Source organism: Syzygium oleosum, unplaced genomic scaffold (assembly GCF_021117445.2).
Source record: "Syzygium oleosum isolate NSW1041296 unplaced genomic scaffold, Sole_v2.1 Sole_v2.08, whole genome shotgun sequence".
Taxonomy (NCBI): Eukaryota; Viridiplantae; Streptophyta; class Magnoliopsida; order Myrtales; family Myrtaceae; genus Syzygium; species Syzygium oleosum.
The window spans coordinates 11,866,170-11,885,450 of record NW_026607492.1 but is presented as its reverse complement, the minus strand read 5'-3'; the positions used below and the strand labels follow the sequence as shown (position 1 = coordinate 11,885,450).

The 19,281-nt window shown below is 40.6% G+C and overlaps 1 protein-coding gene across 1 annotated transcript; it reads right to left on the bottom strand.

Moving 5' to 3' along the window:
- Window positions 1-9,411: 9,411 nt before the first annotated feature.
- Window positions 9,412-11,116, bottom strand: LOC115673891 (uncharacterized). The gene has a single exon (XM_030596156.2). It carries the CDS (start codon window positions 10,893-10,895, stop codon window positions 9,711-9,713), a length of 1,185 nt encoding a protein of 394 aa, XP_030452016.1. The 5' UTR covers window positions 10,896-11,116; the 3' UTR covers window positions 9,412-9,710.
- Between the last annotated feature and the right edge of the window lie 8,165 nt (window positions 11,117-19,281).

Genomic DNA, 19,281 nt, shown 5'->3' with positions numbered 1-19,281 from the left:
CAATGTACACGAAATAATGATACTTAGTTTGATGAATATTTGATCATGTGTATGCTGACACAAGGTATTCAATGAGCTATATTGTTTACCTAGGAAAGAGAGCAATAGAAAACATTTGAACAATGAAAGATTAGACAAATTTGCAATATAAACTTAGAAATATTTTGGTGTATATGCAATAGGAGATTAAGATTAACCTTATTATTGTTAGCTAGCAATATCAACTTGAGGGGGTGAATAAGTGATTTTAAAACAACTTGTAATTTTAATGCGGAAGTAAGACAATCAATTCGAATATTATCAAAATCAAGTGAATTAAGAGCGTGAATATTGACGGTGATTGATAATATTCACAAGTGTGCAAACTTCTAAAAAATAATGAGCAAGAGTTGAGAGATAGAAGAAATTGAGCATATAATTTAAAGTGGTTAAGCTTGAAACAAGCCTACATCCACTCTCCCACGCTGACAGCCTACTGGCTGAATTTCACTAATCAATCAATAAGAGGTTACAAAAGTGATTGATGATACCCAGATTTGTGATAGGTCTCACTATACCACATAAACACTCTTTTAATGCCTCTCAAGAAGTACAGTTTGTAGCTTAGAAAGATAAGTATGTAAGATCGAAATTCTCTTGCACTTTGGAATTTTTTATTCTAGACCTCTCTTTTCTCTTTGGCACCTTTGTCTCCTTTTCCAATTCTCCGTCGGACAGTTTTCAAAGGATCACTCTCCAATCAACTCGTTAGACGAGATTATATAATGAAGATCAAGTAGTTGTTGAAAGATAAGATCAGAATCTCCGTTGATTTGATCGCTCATACAAACAAATCTTGATTTCCATAAATTAAGTTTTTCGATTAAGGAAGATAGCTTGCCTTTCGAGTGATTGCCAATCAATCAAATCCAGGTGGATGTTAAGCCCCTGCGGAAGGGAGTCCCACATCACTTGGGAGAAGCCAAGCCCCTCCATTTAAAAGGCTCGAGGGTTGCCCTCACCTCACAAAAGCTCTTTTGGGGATGAGAACCTTAGTTTGTATCGGAGCCATTTATCATTGAGACCGGGCCAAGATCACCATTCTATAATGAGTTATCAGTCATGGTAGAAGGTAGCAAAACAATTTTTAACATTGAAGGTCAATCATTTATTTCTATATATGATATCCGAGCCATATCACTAGTGTATTGAATGGTATTTTGCCTCTGGATATATTTCCAATAGTAGATTTTGCAATATGTTGATATTCAACTTTAGCATAGAGTCTAAAGAATTCAAATGCTCTAATGATATCCGCATATAAGCTTTGCTGATATCCACACCGTTGCTCTGATGATATCTCTTCAATGATCTTGATGATATCCACTAAGTAATTTTCTTAAGCTTCAGCCATGATATTTAGGTTTGACTAAAAACTTCTCCTCACGAGTAGTTCCCAAAAGAATTACTTCAATGCATTTATCAGACTCAAAATAAATAATGAAAGGTTTTGTCAACTTCAAAATACACGAGGTTTTCTCAATAATTATTTTGTCTAATATAATAGTTACACTCAAAATTAGTATTTAAGATTATTGTCATGTGATTACTTTAGTGGAAAAAATATGACAATACCAAATGCTTTTTTCATTTTATGATTTTTTAAAGAAATAATTATTTATACACGACTCTCTCTCTCTCTCTCTCTCTCTCTCTCTCTCTCTCTCTCTCTCTCTCTCTCTCTCTCTCTCTCTCTCTCTCTCTCTCTCTCTCTCTCTCTCTCTTCTTTGGTCATTTTTTTATTTTTAATAAGGAAACATATGCCTTTTGGAGAAACTATTGTAGTTAAATAACATGTTATAGATCAATTCCTAATGAGGTTATGCCAAAGGTGGAGAAAACTGCTTTTTTTGTTGGTTGTAGGGATAATGACACAAACAGTTTCTTAACTTTAGCCCAATATGCAATGTGATTCATAAAATTTTAATTTGTTCAATGTGGTCCCTGAACTTTAACCTAATGTTCAATGTGCTCTATGAAATTTTAATATATTCAATATCGTCCATGGACTTCTGATACATATTCATGTAATCCCCGCACTATATAAATATTACGGTAAAGTTTAATGACCACATTAAATAAATTAAAAGTTCATGGACCATATTGCACATTGGGCCAAATTTTAGAGACTATTTGCGTCATTTTCCCTTAATTGTATATGTGCCGAGTGATGAGTTGATATTGTTGCCTCTGTTGTTGCAGATACTGATAGAAGGTGAAAAAAGGGTGTGGTCTGATGGTTTTGAGTCTTATTTGGGCTGTGTTAGAGGTTATTGGGCCAATGGGTCACATTTTTTGGGCCATTTCTTGGGCAATCGGGACATTTGTTTGGTCTTTGGATCATTGTGGGGGTCTTCTTGTGGACTGTATGAGAGATGGGAACATGTCGTGGACCTTGTCCAACTACTGATGCGTTTGTGCAGTGAAATGGTATTTGCTTACCCAAAAAAATATAGGTTGTGGAGCACATACATATGTAACAAATATTATGTTTGTTTTGCGAAAAATGAATGATTTGAAAAATATTTTTACAAAAATAATCGCTTATATCGGTTATACAAATGAATGAAAGAAAAATATTTTTATTATCCACGAAAATGTTCAGACATAAGTTATTGTCGATAATGAAAAAAAATTAATTTGCTAATTATTTCAAGCGATCATTTTTAGAAAAATATTTTCCAATCATTCATTTTTCCGTAGAACAAACGGAGCCAAAGTATTGACTCGTGATGTTGGATCCTTCGGGCTAGTGACTATTTGGCCCGAGACAGTAGCCTCGATAGACAAGAGAGTGACAAGTTTAAGAGAAAGCCATTGAAGACTATGGTGACTAGTGGAGCCGTGGAGGAGCATTAAATGTATGATGCTGGCTCACGCGGTGGTGGCGTAGTCGTTGGTGGGCGAGTCATGAGCGAGAAAAGGACAGAGAGAGGCGGAAGACGCATGTCGACCGTGTGCTTGAGGGAGAGAAAGTAGAGAGACTCGAGAGAGGCAGAATGTAAGGGAGAAAAAAAGGAGAGAGAGAAAACGAAGACTTTCGGGCCGGTTGAGACAATCAAGTTTTACAATCTAAAACTCGAAGGCTCGGACTAGCCCGATTATAAAAAGAAATTATCTAGGCCGGAATGCTTGACCTAGCTATGATTTTGCTTTCTTTTATTACTTTAGTATGCAGTCTAATGAAACCAAAGTTTCTATTTTTTAACAATTATTATGACCTTTTCAAGTGAAAGCAAAATTCACCCTCACAGCCAGAAGAAAACAGCCTAAACTCACAAATCAACCTCAAATGCAACTCTTACCTTTAGTACAACCGGCCAACACTTAACCCTAGCTATCACCAGTCAATTTCTCACCAAAGTCAATGACTGTAACCTGTCCCAAACTGACAACACTTTTGAGACTGAGGTTCTTAGGTGGTGATCCAAAAATGTCATGCGCATATATACAAACACCACATACAAATAATCGACCACGGACTGGTCCCTTCCAATAACGTACCTTTCACTCTCATGATCTCATCCCACCACAACCACACAGCAACATCTTGGGCACAAGAGTCCAAAACACCCTCTTCTAATGTCAAACGTGTGGTCGCTATCCCAAATCTTTTCTTTGAATTTGCCACTCCAGACCCAAGTGCACCTGTCTCGCAATGTCGTGACCAGACCTCAACATGTTCGGACACCCTCTTGCCTGTGCAAGTGAGAGTGAGAGAGAGAGAGAGAGGGGCATTTTCACTAGGGACATGAGTGGCCAATCGGCCACCACCATGATCACCCCTTGAGCAGACAAGGGTTGGACTTTGGCTGGTGTTGGGGTGTCGTTTCTTGTCTCTAGGGTTTCGTTTAGGTCAGGGGAGGATGGTGGACAGATGGATCTTGAGCTCGAATTTGTCATGATCCTTCCTACTTCACCTGCCAAATTTTTCTCGAATGAAAAGGGATTGATTGCGCAGGATCTGAAGACAAAAGATGGGATCTTGGAGTTGGATCGCCCAAAGTGGGGGGTTGATTTTATGAGATTTGAAGTCTTCTCTATGTCTCGAAACCAGCAGACAAAAGCTACTGATGAATTGGCCTGCTCTTTCATCACCCCATGCCCCCTCATTCACTCCTCCGAGGGTCCAAAATAGTAGTTTGCTCTCTTGGCAAAGGATTTGAACTTAGGAGGAGGAGAACTTCACGCAAGCACATGTATATATTTTGATATACACAATATAAATGTATAGAAGATCTTGGGGAATTCAAAGAACACATAAGAAGTTTCGTTAATCTCGTCGGATGTTCTTTTTTGCCCGGTGAGTTTTTATGTTGAAGATGGATCCTCTATTTTGTTATAAACCCTAGGGCTCTGTTTGTTTCGCGAAAAATGAATGGTTTGGAAAATATTTTCCTAAAAATAATCGCCTGTATCACTTGAAATAATTAATCAATGAAAAATACCTCCATTAGACAACAATTTATACCTAAACACTTTTGTGGACGATGAAAAAATTTTCGTTCATTCATTTTTGTAAATGATATAAACGATTCATTTTAGGAAAACGTTTTCTAAATCATTCATTTTTCGCGAAATAGACGCACCCTAAAGGTTTAGTTGTTTTGATTTTGCGACGTGATATATATTTCTCTCGCATAACGTGATTACTCGATAATTATAGACTATTCTAAAAGTTGGTAATGCATGACAATCGGATTAAATTAATGATATGTAATATTTAAAAGGTATCGTGATTAGATAATTCGATATTTCAATAGAAAACTCCTTTTTTTTTTACAATTTGATTATAGGAAAGTCATTCGAGTGAGAAAAAAAATTAGAGGAGGGACATATTTTTGGCCAATGACGATTGACATGGACATGGTAGAAAAGAAGAAGAGAGGGAGAGATGCATTTAATTGCATGGAGAAGAAGAACGTGAAGAAGATGAGCGGGCGGTGGGGCGACACGTGACTTCCCAACGGTAAACACCGGAGGTGGTGAGCTGGTGGCAGGGCAGCAACCGTTGAGGAGACTTTCGTCGGCACTTTTACATGTTATTTTTTTCGGTTTTGCAGTAGAATTTCATGGGGACTTGAAAAGAAAACCTCAGAAAAAAAAATAATGATGATTGATTTATATCTCGTGTTCACTGACATTTCTGTTCTACTGAAGAATAAAAAGTACATAAATTACTTCAATAAAAATAATTAGCAAATAAATAAATTTAAAAAATAGCAATTTGGGATGGTGACTGGTGAGTTTCTGGTGCTACCTATTTTTCTAGATGACCAATATTTTTTTTCTGAGGTATTTTTTCTTTTCCCTTTTTATTTTGCTTAGCTCCTAAAGTTCTTTTCAAGTGGGTCCCTCTACACTTCCCCCCCCCCCCCCCCTCCCAAAAAAAATAGAAAAATAAAAATAAAAGAGACGGTCCCTTTACTTATTTGACTTTCTAGGCAACGAAATCATGTGAAGTTGACTTAACACATCATATAAGAAAAATGAAAATGTAAATATTTCCATTGCCACGATTCATTTTGAAGCGAGTGCCTTGAGATCTCTTTTAATCTTTTACTTCTCCTTTATGAATTGATGCGATGGAATTAATATATACATTAAAATAAAACTGTACATCGAAAATTTAATGATATTGATATTTTCATTAATTAGATCAAGCCAATTTGGTATATTACTGTAGGCCAATAGAAAGATTTGTGCCTGGTGAAGTCTTTATCCACGTACTTCGTGAGAACTTTTGGCTTGATATCCTCTCTTTTCATTTTTTAAATTTTTTATTTTTTTGGTAAATGGTTGATAATGCCCTTTTCTTGTCTATGTACGTGGAGATGTGCCATTGGAAGATTTTGGCCGTAATCCGCCACCCGGAGGTGTTACGCGCGGCCAATTTGGCGACACCCTGCTTTGACATTTTCGCTTTCTTTGTAAGCTGGATGGATTCTCTCTATTGTATAGGTTATGGGTGTGTATTTCATTTATTAAAGACATATGAATAAGGTCATAGTATAATTAGTAGTACATGGGATAAGAGGCACTTATTGGGAAAAATCTTATATGCATCCATGATCAATGGATCGGGTCCATCATAGTTATGATCATGCGAACCACACATACAAGATCCATGCGAGACTCACGTGATCAACATTGCCGGATCATAGCCAACAACAATCACATGATGCTTGGAAAATTTCAAGCATGAGTATAAAAGATTGTGAGTGATTTTTATCTCGAAATAGGTTGTGACATGTAACAATGCAATGCGCAGTGCCTAGTGAAAATGATGTGCACCACACACAATTAACTACTATGCAGAGATAAGTTCAAGTTGAACTATCAAGCGGCTATAATTCAACTCAACCGCTCCCGATTGTATAGTCCACCAACTATATGCTTTGAATGCTTGATCATTGTCGTGATATTGCTTTGCCTAGCCTAGCCAATTTACCATTAGAAATGAATGAGAATTATGAGAGTCCCCAACTAACAAACTCGTATTTAATGTAATGAAATTAGAGGATAGATAATACAATGAAAGTACAATTAATGTTATGCGGCAATAAAGAAAAAGGTTAAATCAACCTATCATGAATTCTTACATGTGTCATCGGATCTTGAGTCGAATATTAATGGAGAAAGACCTCCGAGCTTGATCAAAAACTTGGTAAGATGTTCAAGAATAATGGCACACCAGAAACTTTGGATCAAAACTGCTAATTGCAAGCTAATAATGCACATATCGAAATCTCTAATGGAGAAGGACCTCTAAATCTGAGCTCGATAAAAAATTTGGTAAGATGTTCAAGAATAATGGCACACCAGAAACTTGGGATCGAAACTGCTAATTGTGAGTTGATAATGCACATAGCAAGGCTAAACTTTGTATAAATGATTAGTCGTGCATTCATAAAGATCACCTAAAACGAGACCCAAAGCAAAATATGTACATTATTCGCATTGAATCCGTTACCGCTGTAATATCTCATTTGAACCTGTCTCACTCAACCATCCAAATGATTTGGTCAGAGAAGCGCTGTTCGAGACACCCATCGAGCAAAATCTCTGTCATCAGACAGGTCGATCGGATCAAGTCGTTCCCCATCACGCGCGACCGAATCACAGCGCTCGTTGAACGCCCCCGTACCGCCCGGTTTTCAAAAGGGGTTAGAATTGGAATCAAAATTCACGCTCCACATTCTTTTTCAAATTTCAACACATGGATCTCGGATCTGGATCGTCGTACACCTTCTCACAGGGACCCCCATGGATAAACCCTCTGCAAGAACAAAGCCAAAAATATGAATAAAATTTAATGAAAGGAGACGGCAGGGCAGTGCACAGTGCAGCTCGCTCCCTCAAAGACCAACAACAACAAAGACTCGTTAGGGCCGCAAGACGAGTAAATGTGAGGATTCTGCGAAAGCGTACTTTTGATTCGCCCCCCTCCGCCCGATCTCATCAAGATCGTGCGCGCGGGCCCCTTTCGAAGAGCCAACTCTCCGTTTCCGTTGATTTTCTCGATTTGCCCTTCTCCTCTCTCGCTATTCACATCGCGGCCAGTTTTTTTTTTTCCCGTTCTCTTTAGGGCCAACCCAATAAAATTTCAAATCGTCGCGTACAGAATTGGGGGGTCGCTTTTGCTTTAAACCTTTATATTTATCAAAACACACAAGTCAAGCAACGATTTCGCGCCACGGTGCAATTGTAATTTCGTTACAGGGGTTTCTATAAATACCCCGAGGATCAAATCCACAAGGAGATTGGGGGGAGGGGGGATTTTGGATCAAGCGAAAGTAAATGTTACAGGGTCACGGGATTTCACGGCATATCTTTCATAGCAAGGGCAGCTATGGTTTAGTTCAGGGGGAGTTTCTATAAATCCAATCATCGTTCTCGAGGAGGTGGTGGCCTTTAGATCAAGCGATAACAAATCTCACCTGTTGAAATTAAGCTTTCTAAGGTTTTACGCATTACAACACTTGGAGTATCGATCTTTTAAGCTCTAGTGGGCTCTAAGGATGGGGGATTCAATTGCGATTGTTGGTTCTTGTTTTTATCTTTTCCTCAAAGATTGTCGGGTCAAATTTGGACAAGAATCCGAACACGATCCGAATTTCAAAATGGAAGAAGCAAATAATGCAAGCGGAATCCAAAAAACAAAATCTCTTTCCCAAAGCAGACCACACAAGCAGCACCCCTCGTTGTTCTGCCTCTCAAAAGCTAAAGACATGGAGAAGGTTTCCGTGTCAGATTCTCTTCGGTGACTGAACACCGCGCCGCCCCCCCATCATATCTTTCCCTGTTTTCTAGCGGGAGGGGGCCAGAAATACAAGAAAAGAGAAAGTTCTGTCCACAATTCGAATGCCTCTGTCTCGTTGGGTCTCCTCCCTCTCTCTCAAAAGACGAGACATTTCTGAGCAAATTGTGCTCACTCGTGCCCGTGCGCCATCGTGCCCAGGATTCATCAAAATCACTCCGATTTCCCTTTTCCACCAGGAAACCTCACATCCAAAAGAAGACACAGAAAGCAAACCTCAGTTAAAAACAAGGACGCGATGAGACTTAAGGGTGTGCATTGATCCCGATCCAACTCGAGAACCGGATTGATTTGGCCGGTTCTCAGTGGTTTCCGATTTCAAATTTGGAATCGAGAATAATCGATCCAGTTCTTAGAGAGTGGAAAGGAACTGACTCAGAATATATTATATTTTTTAATTCAATAAGGGAAAAATATTTAAAAACTTTTGAGATGGAAAATGTTTTAAAAAATAAATAACACGGCCAGTTTTCGAGACAACTCAGGAAGCAAATTGAGATCGGCCTGTCCGGTCCAATAGGTTCCATGGCGAACAGGGTTGGTTCCCAATTCCATATATTGGGAACGAATCCCGTCCGATCCAGTTTCAGATTCTAGAGTGGGGGAACCGATCACCTTTAATGAAATCGACTAACTCGTTCAAATCAACTCAAAATATCGCCTGATTATGACATAATTGCGGACGCTTACAAACCCTTCGGCACAATCTGCCACTCATCGCTAAGTACTCCCCCAAGAAAAAATTCACGAACGTGCAAATCGATTTCGAACCCAAGGTTCAAATTCGGTCGTTCGATTTGAATCCAAAAAGCCTACCCAAGAAGTAGCAAGAAGCTCCGATCCAAAAGAACGGACCATCCATCCGATCGATCAGAGACAACCATTTGCTTTTGGCGCTTCGAAAGAGACGCACACGTGCACAGGGTGGTGATTTTTGGAACCCGAGCCCCAGTGCTGTCTCCAATAACAACGAGCTGTGTTATTTTTTTTTGTATATCGACAAAAATTCACACAATAATATCGAAAATTACATATAAAAATAGAAAACTATATACTAAAACCTTTTTATTTAATTCTTTACTTTACTTGGTGTATGAACAATGGCATCACGTAATTTCGAAACATCCTCCTCACATAGTACATAGTCGCGTTTCCCCATGTGTTTTTGTATTCACTTTGTAATTTATAAAGCCTTTTTTTTTTCCTTCTAACCCAAAAGAGGGAAAACCCAAAGCCCGAGGCCTCAATTTTTGCAAAACCAAAATTAAGAAAAGGGGAGATTAATATTTAATAAAAGGAACGAAAAATAAAGAAAAATAGGAAAAAAGAATCTCGAAGGAGGGGCCCGGTGCTACGACCGGGACACCGACTCGGCCAGTTTCCCGATCCTCTCCACGAGCTCCGGCGACAGCTTCTTCGCGGGCCTCTTCTCCTTCTCCGGTCGCCGGAAGTCGAACCCGAGGGCCTCCGACACCTCCTCCGAGCTCCACCCGGCCTTCCGGAGCGAGTCGGAGAACCGATCCGCCTTCAGCAGGAGCGCGTCCAGCACCGCCTGGTTGTCCAGCAGTACCACCTCGCCGCCCTCGAAGAAGCCCGACGCCGACACGCCCACGATCTCCGTCACGTCGGACTCGCTCCACCCGCCTTCTCTCAGGACCGACCCGATCCGATCCACGTACTCCTCGACCCACTTCGGCATCCCGGATCTCGGCATGTCCGGGTACCTGTCCGGCGACGAGGAGGAGGAGGACGACGAGTTCCTCCGCCGCCGGTCGACGGCCGCGTCGCTCCAGAACTCCACCCACCTCGGCGTCCTCCCTCCGGCGGCGGCGTCGAGGCTCCGCCGCGAGAACTCCGACAGCGAGCCCGCCGATTTCGAGTTCTTCTCCCCGAGGGATCGCTGCTTCCGGAGCGTGTGTGGCTCGGAATCGGAGCTCCGCCGGTCGAAGAAATCGGAGAGATCCAGCCCGCACAGGAAGATCCGGCTCTCGTCCACGAAGAAGATCGGGTTACCGGCTAGTGGCGGGTTGCAGGGAATGTAGCAGTGGTTGAAAATGGGGATCAAGAGAGGCGCTTTCTTCAGGGCATTCCTCGCGACCCGGAGGGCCTTCTCCGGGTCGGACGGTCTGGGTCCCCACGACTTGGGCCAGAGCGCGTCGCGGGCTATCTGGAACGTGATGGCGGCAATGGGGAGGTCGATGGAGGCGCGGAGCTGGAGCCGGGCCGAGCCGGAGGCGCGCCAGTCGGGGAACCCGGGCCCGACGGGCAGGCCGGCGGTGAGGACGGCGCGGAGGTCGGGCGGGAAGGTGAACCCGAACTCGGCCTCGGTGAGGGCGAACTCGGCGTCGGAGAGGCCGGGCTGGACCTGGACGCCGGAGCGGCGGAGGTGGGTGGCGACCTGGTCGGCGAGGGAGGAGAAGGAGAAGAGGCCGTTGCGGGTCGAGGGGGCGGCGGCGGCGGCGCGGGCCGATAGGCGGCGGAGGCCGGCTATGTGGGCCGGGGTGAGGCCGGTCATCCTGCGGTCTACGTCGACCATCGCGGTGGCGGAGGCCTCGTCGCTCGCCGAGGTTTGCGTTCGTTTCGTCGCGAGGGTTCTTGGCCTGTGTGCGTACGGTGGAGGAGATAGAGAGAGAGAGGGAGAGAGGAGATGATGATGATGATTGCGTGAATGAGAGTGTTCAGAAGTGTGAAAATGGAGGAAAGTGGCGAAGAAGAATGGAGTGCTTTTCGCTATAGAGAGGGAGAGAGGGAGAGAGAGAGAGAATAGAGGGATACAGAGGAGACTGAGTACTTATAGCTGGTCGGAGAGTGGACCCCACTTTCAGGATCTTTTTTGGGTAGTTTTTTCCGAAGAAAATGGTTTTTTACTTTACTTTTAATAAAAAAAGAAGTTCTTAATTTTCCCTGCTAAATTACGAAATTACCGAAGAAGAAGAATAATATGTGTGCGCATAAGATTAGCTCGAGTGCTTACCGACCCAATACGCATTCAGATGTCCACTTTCTAGGACTAGATTATTTCGATTGAGATGTGCATGAGAGATATCGCGAGCAATGTTAATAATTTGTACATAGTAAAAGTTTCAAATCGTTCTGACATTGTTAAAAAATAATCAAAAAGCGTTAGTCGTGAGATTAAACAAAAAGTAAAAAGATAGTAATCAATTCAAACAGACCCTAATTAATGACGTTGCGCACCACTCTAAGTTCATACTAGATCTCACATGAGAATATAAAATTCTAAGCAATCTCAATAATCATCGATTTATCCATCGTGTAAGTAACATTCCATAATTGAAGTTACCCTATCACAACTTGTATCTTATCTTTTTCTATAGGTATGTCTTATTTCGACTGTCCAATTTTTTTCTAATTTGCACCATTTAATTAAAAAGGGGTTCCTGTCATGAACAATCAATGTATATATCCCCTCTCATACTCACATCCAAAAGAAACGAAGGACATATCGAATGTACTTAATTTCTTCTCCGAAAGAGACTGTGAGTTCCCCCGTTCCATATGTATATAAGCTAAGTTATTCACTATGGATCTTGTTAGTTAATTGTCTCCGGGGGCATTTAATGAGGAAATATTCAGTTTTCGAAGCATCAAGTTTGCACACCGAGAAAGCAATCTATGCACTGATAATCACAATACTTCCTTATTTAGTCATTTATCAAACTCTCCCGAAAAAGAATTTTGCAACCCACGTCATCGTGAATTAATTAATTTTTACGGGTTGAAGCCCGGATCTCCTCATAATGAATTCATCCCTCTCAATAAGACAGTGCTTTACAAGCAAGATGAGAGTAGGTTTAATGTCATGGTTCTATTCAATGACTTTCCGGTTTAGGCTAAACCCAAGCAAGAGATTGTTAGCTCTGCAGAGTACGATGTAAGCAAGCAAGCAAGCAACGGCTCTTTCGTGATCACACTTGCAACTTTTCATCGAGAAATAAAATGAGAAAAAGAAGAGAAAAACAATCAAATCTCTCCTATTGGGAGATGTTATCTTCTTGCGTTCCTAACGGTATTTCTGTGCGGGGGGGGAGGAAATGATTAGACAGGGCATGGGGAATACAGCGGAGGTTTCCGCTGCAGCAGGAGCAGCAGCTGCTGTTCCATCCATCCCCGCCCACCTTTTTTGGTGGGTCGGGCTCCAGAAGCCTCCTTAATATTCTGTCTACTCCTTTTAGATTTTAATATTGAAATGAAAAAAACATTAAGATTAATATAACGAAAAATCTCAAATTAATACACTTATAATAGATTTATCCTAAATTTATTTTTTGACCACCAAAAATCTCAAATTAATATACTTATGATAATTTTATCCAGAAATAATTTTTTGACCACAAAAAGTTTTAGTTACAATTTTTCATTTTTCACTCACTCATTTGTATACTTTAATAGTAAAAAGCCATACTTCTAAAAGCCCTTATTAATCCCACACAGATCTCTCTCTCTCTCTCTCTCTCTCTCTCTCTCTCTCTCTCTCTCTCTCTCTCTCTCTCTCACGCGTGTTATATTAATCATGGTCGAGGCAGTCAATTTTGGTTTTCCGATATCGACGAAGCTTAATATGACTCTACCCAAATCGGCAGAGCTACAATGGTTACCTCATTGATGGAGACGAAGCCATATCCTACTCCACTACGCGCATTGTCTGAGTTAAAACATAGAATACTATTCGATATCTTCACGGGGATACCACTTAAGCATGTTTAGTTTGGTCATTGCTAAACTCAAACGATTTAATTTACTTAAATCCAAAATAATTGGACAATCTTCTCAAAGAATTCAAGGATCATCCTCGTGGTGGCCCTCACAAAAATCCTCATTTCTTTTTCCAACCTTTTACTTTTGGCCAGCAACATCTGCACCATTTCTCACATAACTACAATTTTCTAGGGAATTCGATTCCATTAAGGAGAGACCCTTTTCTGCTGTTATGTACTTTGGATGTCCTGCCTTTTCTGCAAATAAAACCAAGATCATGGGCCTATTAGCAATTATTATTCGCGGGACAAGGGGAGATCAAAAGGCGAGAACTCAGACAATGATAATGCCACATTGTTGTGCCCTAATTCTAATCATTCTTTGTTTATTGACTAATTAATTAATTTATTTCCTATCTATTTTTGTGACTTTTTTAGGGAAGAAAAGAAATGAAGGGGGGACAGGCGCGCTGTTAATGATAGTTATCAACTAATGATTGGCCATTTAGCATGGGATTATTATCAAGGAGCTAATGTCCCTTAGGGACAGGACACTCACACCTCTTGCTTTTGGGCTCCCCCACCATGTAATGAGATGTTAATTAAAGTGAAAAGATTAGGTCAATCGCGTCCGAATTTAGATTTGACTTTTACGTGAAAGGTATTCGCGAATGCATCGGTACACGCCTGCTTATCCGGTAGGTGGGTACGTGTTTAATCATCCGATGGACGTGAATTTTCATGAGATTTGCCGTATTATACGCACTGGCTCAGCGCGCATCTGACAATTTTTTCTTTCCTTGTTCATGGGATGCTCCGTTAGGCTGTATCAAGATTGTTCACATGTAGGCAGGAGAGAGGAGGAGGAGGAGGAGGAGGAGGTGGTACAAAGTCAGCAACCTCATCTGGAAAGCGTGAAGGAGATGGGCAATCAATTCACACACAAGGTGGGAAGATGAGTCGGTGCAACAGTCACATGGTTTTCAGAACCACTTCTGGCATACATTGCTGACACCTTGAATAAAATCTTCACCACAAGTACATTTTATCTACAATCCATAGAAATTAATTTTAGTGCTCCGATTTTGTACAATCGGATTCCGTCATCTTTTGCGTCTAGTGACATTATCGATTCGCTAAATTAACGCTGTTGATTCGTCAGGCTTGCCACCGAATCCCGGTGCGGTGCTGATGTGGCAACCCCCACGTGAGCACGTAATTACAAAGAGGGAAGGTGGGGAGGGATGCTCTCCTCCATCATTGATGAGGGTCGGTGATGTTACTATGATGACGAGGATTGATGCTAGATTTGACAAATCGAACAAACTAAAGATTTAATTGAAACAAAAGGAGTAAGAAGATTGATATTTTAGGCTTTACGCCTTAAAGTTATTGATTGATTAAAGAAAAAGAGTAAGAAGATCAAATTACATAATGAATATCGAATTGCACGAACTTCGGACTGCTAAAGTTGTATTCTAGTAAGATACAAGGCGAGATGGACAAAGTCGAATGGTGAGATCAAATAGTGAAATCATAAGATTATACCCCCAAAAAATCTTGTCACTACTGTTATTGTTAATGACAAAAGAAATCAAAGAATTACATATACTATTTATCTCCTAACTCTTGTCAAACATGCAATTGAGTCCTCAATGCCTTTTGTTCTATAATTGAAGTATATACTAAATTTGTGCAATCAGATCCTAAACTTATTTGATTTGTACAGTGAAGGCCATTTAGCATGGGGATTGTCCTTTGGTTGTCGCCATCTCCAAGTGATCCAAGCAAGGGCTAACTTGCCCTCGGCGGCACTTGTTCAAGAACAAACAAAGGGCACCAACATTTATTACCCCTAACCCTCAGCAAGGTCATCGGCACTCGCCGGTTCCCCCTCCTCTCTCTTCATTTATCGAGTAAATGACAAGTATCGATATTTAATTGTAAAAAGAAAAGCTCAAGAACTCAATTGCACGTCTCATAGTAGTTAGGAGATGGAAAGCATGCTCTAATCAAAAGCAAACTTTATGTAATTAGTACAAGAAAATTCAAATGTTTAAAGTACCATTACCAAGGGGAAATAATCCATGAGAGAGATAGATAAACTACTTCACGATTCCATAGGTGTATCCCCCAACCGAGTTGGTTAACAGTCCATATCAAAAGTACGCGAAGAATACACTAACAACTAAATTTATATAATTATTAGGATCATCTGCTGTTTACGGTAGCAAAATTCCACGATTTTACAATTTGAATATAATATTTAACCACCGTGGCACATCACTAAAAGTTAGGGAACTAAAATTGTACTTTTAGTTCAATGTTTTGAGGAAAATTTAAATTAGGTCATCATATAAGTCTGTCGCCTTTTCACTAAATTTGACGTCATATATTCACAAAATGATTTACTTAGGCATCTATCTTTTCTTTCAATTGTTCATTTATAAATGAAGAAAATTCGAAATCCGAAGGGGGGGAGGGGCAAGGGGGGGCCATCATGATTTTGGAGCGTCCCTCTCAATCTAGAGCGCCCTTAATCAACGGGGAATTTTTCGTACTTAATCTAACTAAACTCTAAGCACGTGATTAAGTCACTGATTTTTTTGATTTATTAATTTAAAATTTTCCATAGAATCTTGCGAGGAAAGGACCGTTTCAAACTTCAAGTGTCAATATATATTATGGAACAAATTTGATTAGGACGTGCGATATAGGGTAGGGGTGAGCGGTTCCCGGTCCGGTCCGGTCTCACCCAAGAACCGGGAACCGGATCGGGAGGATCGGTTCCTATTTTCTAGGACCGAGGACCGGACCGGCTAGTTTTAGGACCGTTGACTGGACCGGACCGATGGTCCGGTCCGGTTTCAATGGAACCGATCACGTACTTTTAAATTAGGCTTTCTATTTTAAATAAATAAATGTATTAATTTTTTTATTTTCAAATGGAACCTATCACGTTCCAATGGAACCAATCCTTAAAAAAATTGGTAAAGGCAAGAGGGAATAGATTAGGCTTTTTTTTTTTTTTGATAATCGAGGTGTCCGCGCGGCCGGCGAGCTAGGGCTCAAACCAGCGGTGATGCCCAACTAGTCCTCGAGGGGGGCTGGCGCAGCATCCCACCGCCACGACCCCCCACTTAAATTACCGATGGGCGAGTTTTGAACCCAGGACCTCTCGTGAAAGGAACTGAGCGCAAACCAACGCGGCCACCGATGGGTGGGTTGATTAGGCTTTCTTTTTTTCTTCAAAAAATTTAAAAAGTAAATATATATTTATCGGTCCGGTCTGGTCCGGTCCGGTTCCCACCCTAGAACCCGGAACCGGGCCAATACTCTCGAGATCCAGACCAAACCGGCCGATCCAGTCCGGTCCGATCCGATCCCGGTTCGGGCGGTCCATCATGCTCACCCCTAATATAGGGTACTGACATGTGGAGGAGCCATTAAGTCTCGTTCTCAGATCGAGAGCAATAGAATCGTTTTATGTTATTGTGCTATTGTCAGAATCAATTCGGTCGGTAGCAGGTAAACGGTCAACCGTCGATCGAGCTTTTTGAACTTTGCAGCTTCTACCGCGACGAAAATGTGGTGCAATCGTAACATCATGTGAAACCATATTGTTCTTCACGAGCGGATTGAAAAATCCGACATTTCATTGCGGGCAAAGAACTCCCATAAAACTTTAGGGTTGTCGATGATCTCCTTTCCATCTTTTAATAGAGAGATAAGTATATTGAAAATCCTAAAACTTGCTATAAAAGTGCAATTGAATCTCAAAAACTTACAAAAAGCGCAATTGATTCGTTCCGACAACTCTGTCCAACTTGTCTAACAGAAAATGCTGACATGATTTTTTTAAAATATTTTCTCTCTTATACATGGCTAAAACATGAAGCGTAAGGCTAAAATGATGTCGTTTTAGTCAAAATCTAATTTTTTGTACAAATTTTATTTAAATTAAATTTAAAAAATAAGCTAAATTAAGTATAAAAAAAAAAGTTGAGAAGCAGGCAACGAGGGTCACCCCACCATCAACGAGAAGGGCTGACGAGGGTGGGGTCATCCGGCCTTGACCAATGATCGTCGACCCTCACTGACTTCAAGCGAGGGTCGCCACTAGCGACCAACCACCACCAATTTGGGTGAGGGCCATGATCCTTGCTTGCGGTCGGCGAGGGTCGTCGGCCATTGGCTGGGGCTGGCGACCCCCACTGACCATCCACCACCCTCGCCAGCCCTTGGCAGTGGTGGGAGAGCTTGCTCGGTTCTCACCTTTTTTATTATTTAAATTTAGCTTTTTTATTTATTTAAATAAATTTTGTATTAAAAATCATATTTGCACTAAAACGACGTTGTTTTAACCACGTTATCGCCACGTAAGATAGATAAAATAATAAAAAAGCCATGTAAGCATTTTTCGTTTACTAAGTTGGATGAAATTAGCGGAAGGACTCGACCGACCAATTTGACAAGTTGCTCGATTTCACTTTTTATAAATTTTAGAACTTTTGGTGCACTTATCCCATTAATATAAGGTAAAAAAAAATGCATTCAAGCAGTTCGCAATATAAGTTGGTACTTTTCAGGAGATCACATATTTAAATGGGTGCAAATCAAATTGGAAAAATTACCAAATCAGTCTAAGACCAATTGTACCAATGTCGATTTGGTCACAAACTTTTCGATTTTGTTAATATAGTTCTAAACCTTATCGTGAATTTTCAATGTAGTTTTTCTAGCTAATTTTTTTTTTTGAAAATGCTAACATGGCAATCCAGTCATTGTCAGCCGTCCTACAAAGCTGGGCCGGTGCTTGACGTGGATGATGTTAGGTAAAGCGAAATAGAGAAACGTAGAAGATGAACAGTAAGAAAAGATAAAAAAAAATTATAAAATTTAAGAAATCAAGTAAAACAATGTCATTGCAATTGAGTTTGTCCACGTTAGATCGTCGATTGTGCCATATAATACGACCAACGATGAATGGATCACCACGTCGACAATTTTAGGTTACAATTAGCCGGAAGGACTATATTGAAATTTCACAAAATAATATAGGACTACCAACAAGTTAGAAAGTTTAGGATAGAAAGAATTATTACGTCATATCCACTGTGTACATTGTCAATCCATTAATATATCTCTTCTTTTGCACCTCCACTGCTCCAATTTTTTACATTGTGAAATGACTTAAGAATTACTCCACTTGTGAAAAAAGAAAAAGAAGAAGAAGTCCTGCACATTGTCCAAGAGTCAATCTACTACTAATATGGTCAGAAACACCAAATAATTAAGCAGAATGTCTTAGACTTTTTGAGTATATAAGATGGACCAATTAGCATATGGAGCCAAGATGCTAAAAAAGTCCAAGGAAAAGTCACGAAGTGTGGTGTGATCGCGGAACCAATCGGTCACCCCCATGACTTAGTGATGTGCTGTGTGTATGGAGATGGTGAACAAGGGCTGGTCCATTTAGATACACAAAATCAGATGCTTGTGGAGTTAGTGGGCAGCATGATTTCCTTTTCTTCTTCAATCTTACACCTCGATACATTTCTTGGAAAGTGATTAGTCATGCCCATTACATCTACCCCCCCATCCGCAATCACCTCAAATCAGGACAAGTTCTTTCAAGGAAGGATCCTGTCTTTTTCTTTTAATGTCTTATTTGTTGTTGTTTGTGACGTGTTAGTTTTTCCTTTTCTAAATTCATCAGAATATATCACTTGACATAGATCGATTCTCTACTTTTTTTTTGGGAAATGTGAGTCTTTCAATCACTTAAGACACGTGTTATTATTGACCGTCACGCACAAATACCACGTTAGCCGATGATACAGTGTGTGACATGATGAGCAAAGGCGAAAAGCTAGATTTTAGTAAAACGAACACGGAACGAGTGTTGAGATTATTTATCGACGTGGACATCAACCTATCACATATCTTTTTATTAAGGATTAATATCACGAAAAATTCCAAATTGATATATCTGTGATAAATTTATTCTAAACTATTTTTTTAACCACAAAAAATCCTAAACTGGTACATCTGTGACAATTTTACCCCGAACTATTTTTTTGACCATAAAAAATCCCACACTGGTATATCTGTGACAATTTTACCCCCGAACTAATTTTTTTGCCACCAAAAACCTCAAATTGGTACACTTGTGACAAATTTACCCTCCGTTAGTTTCCGTTA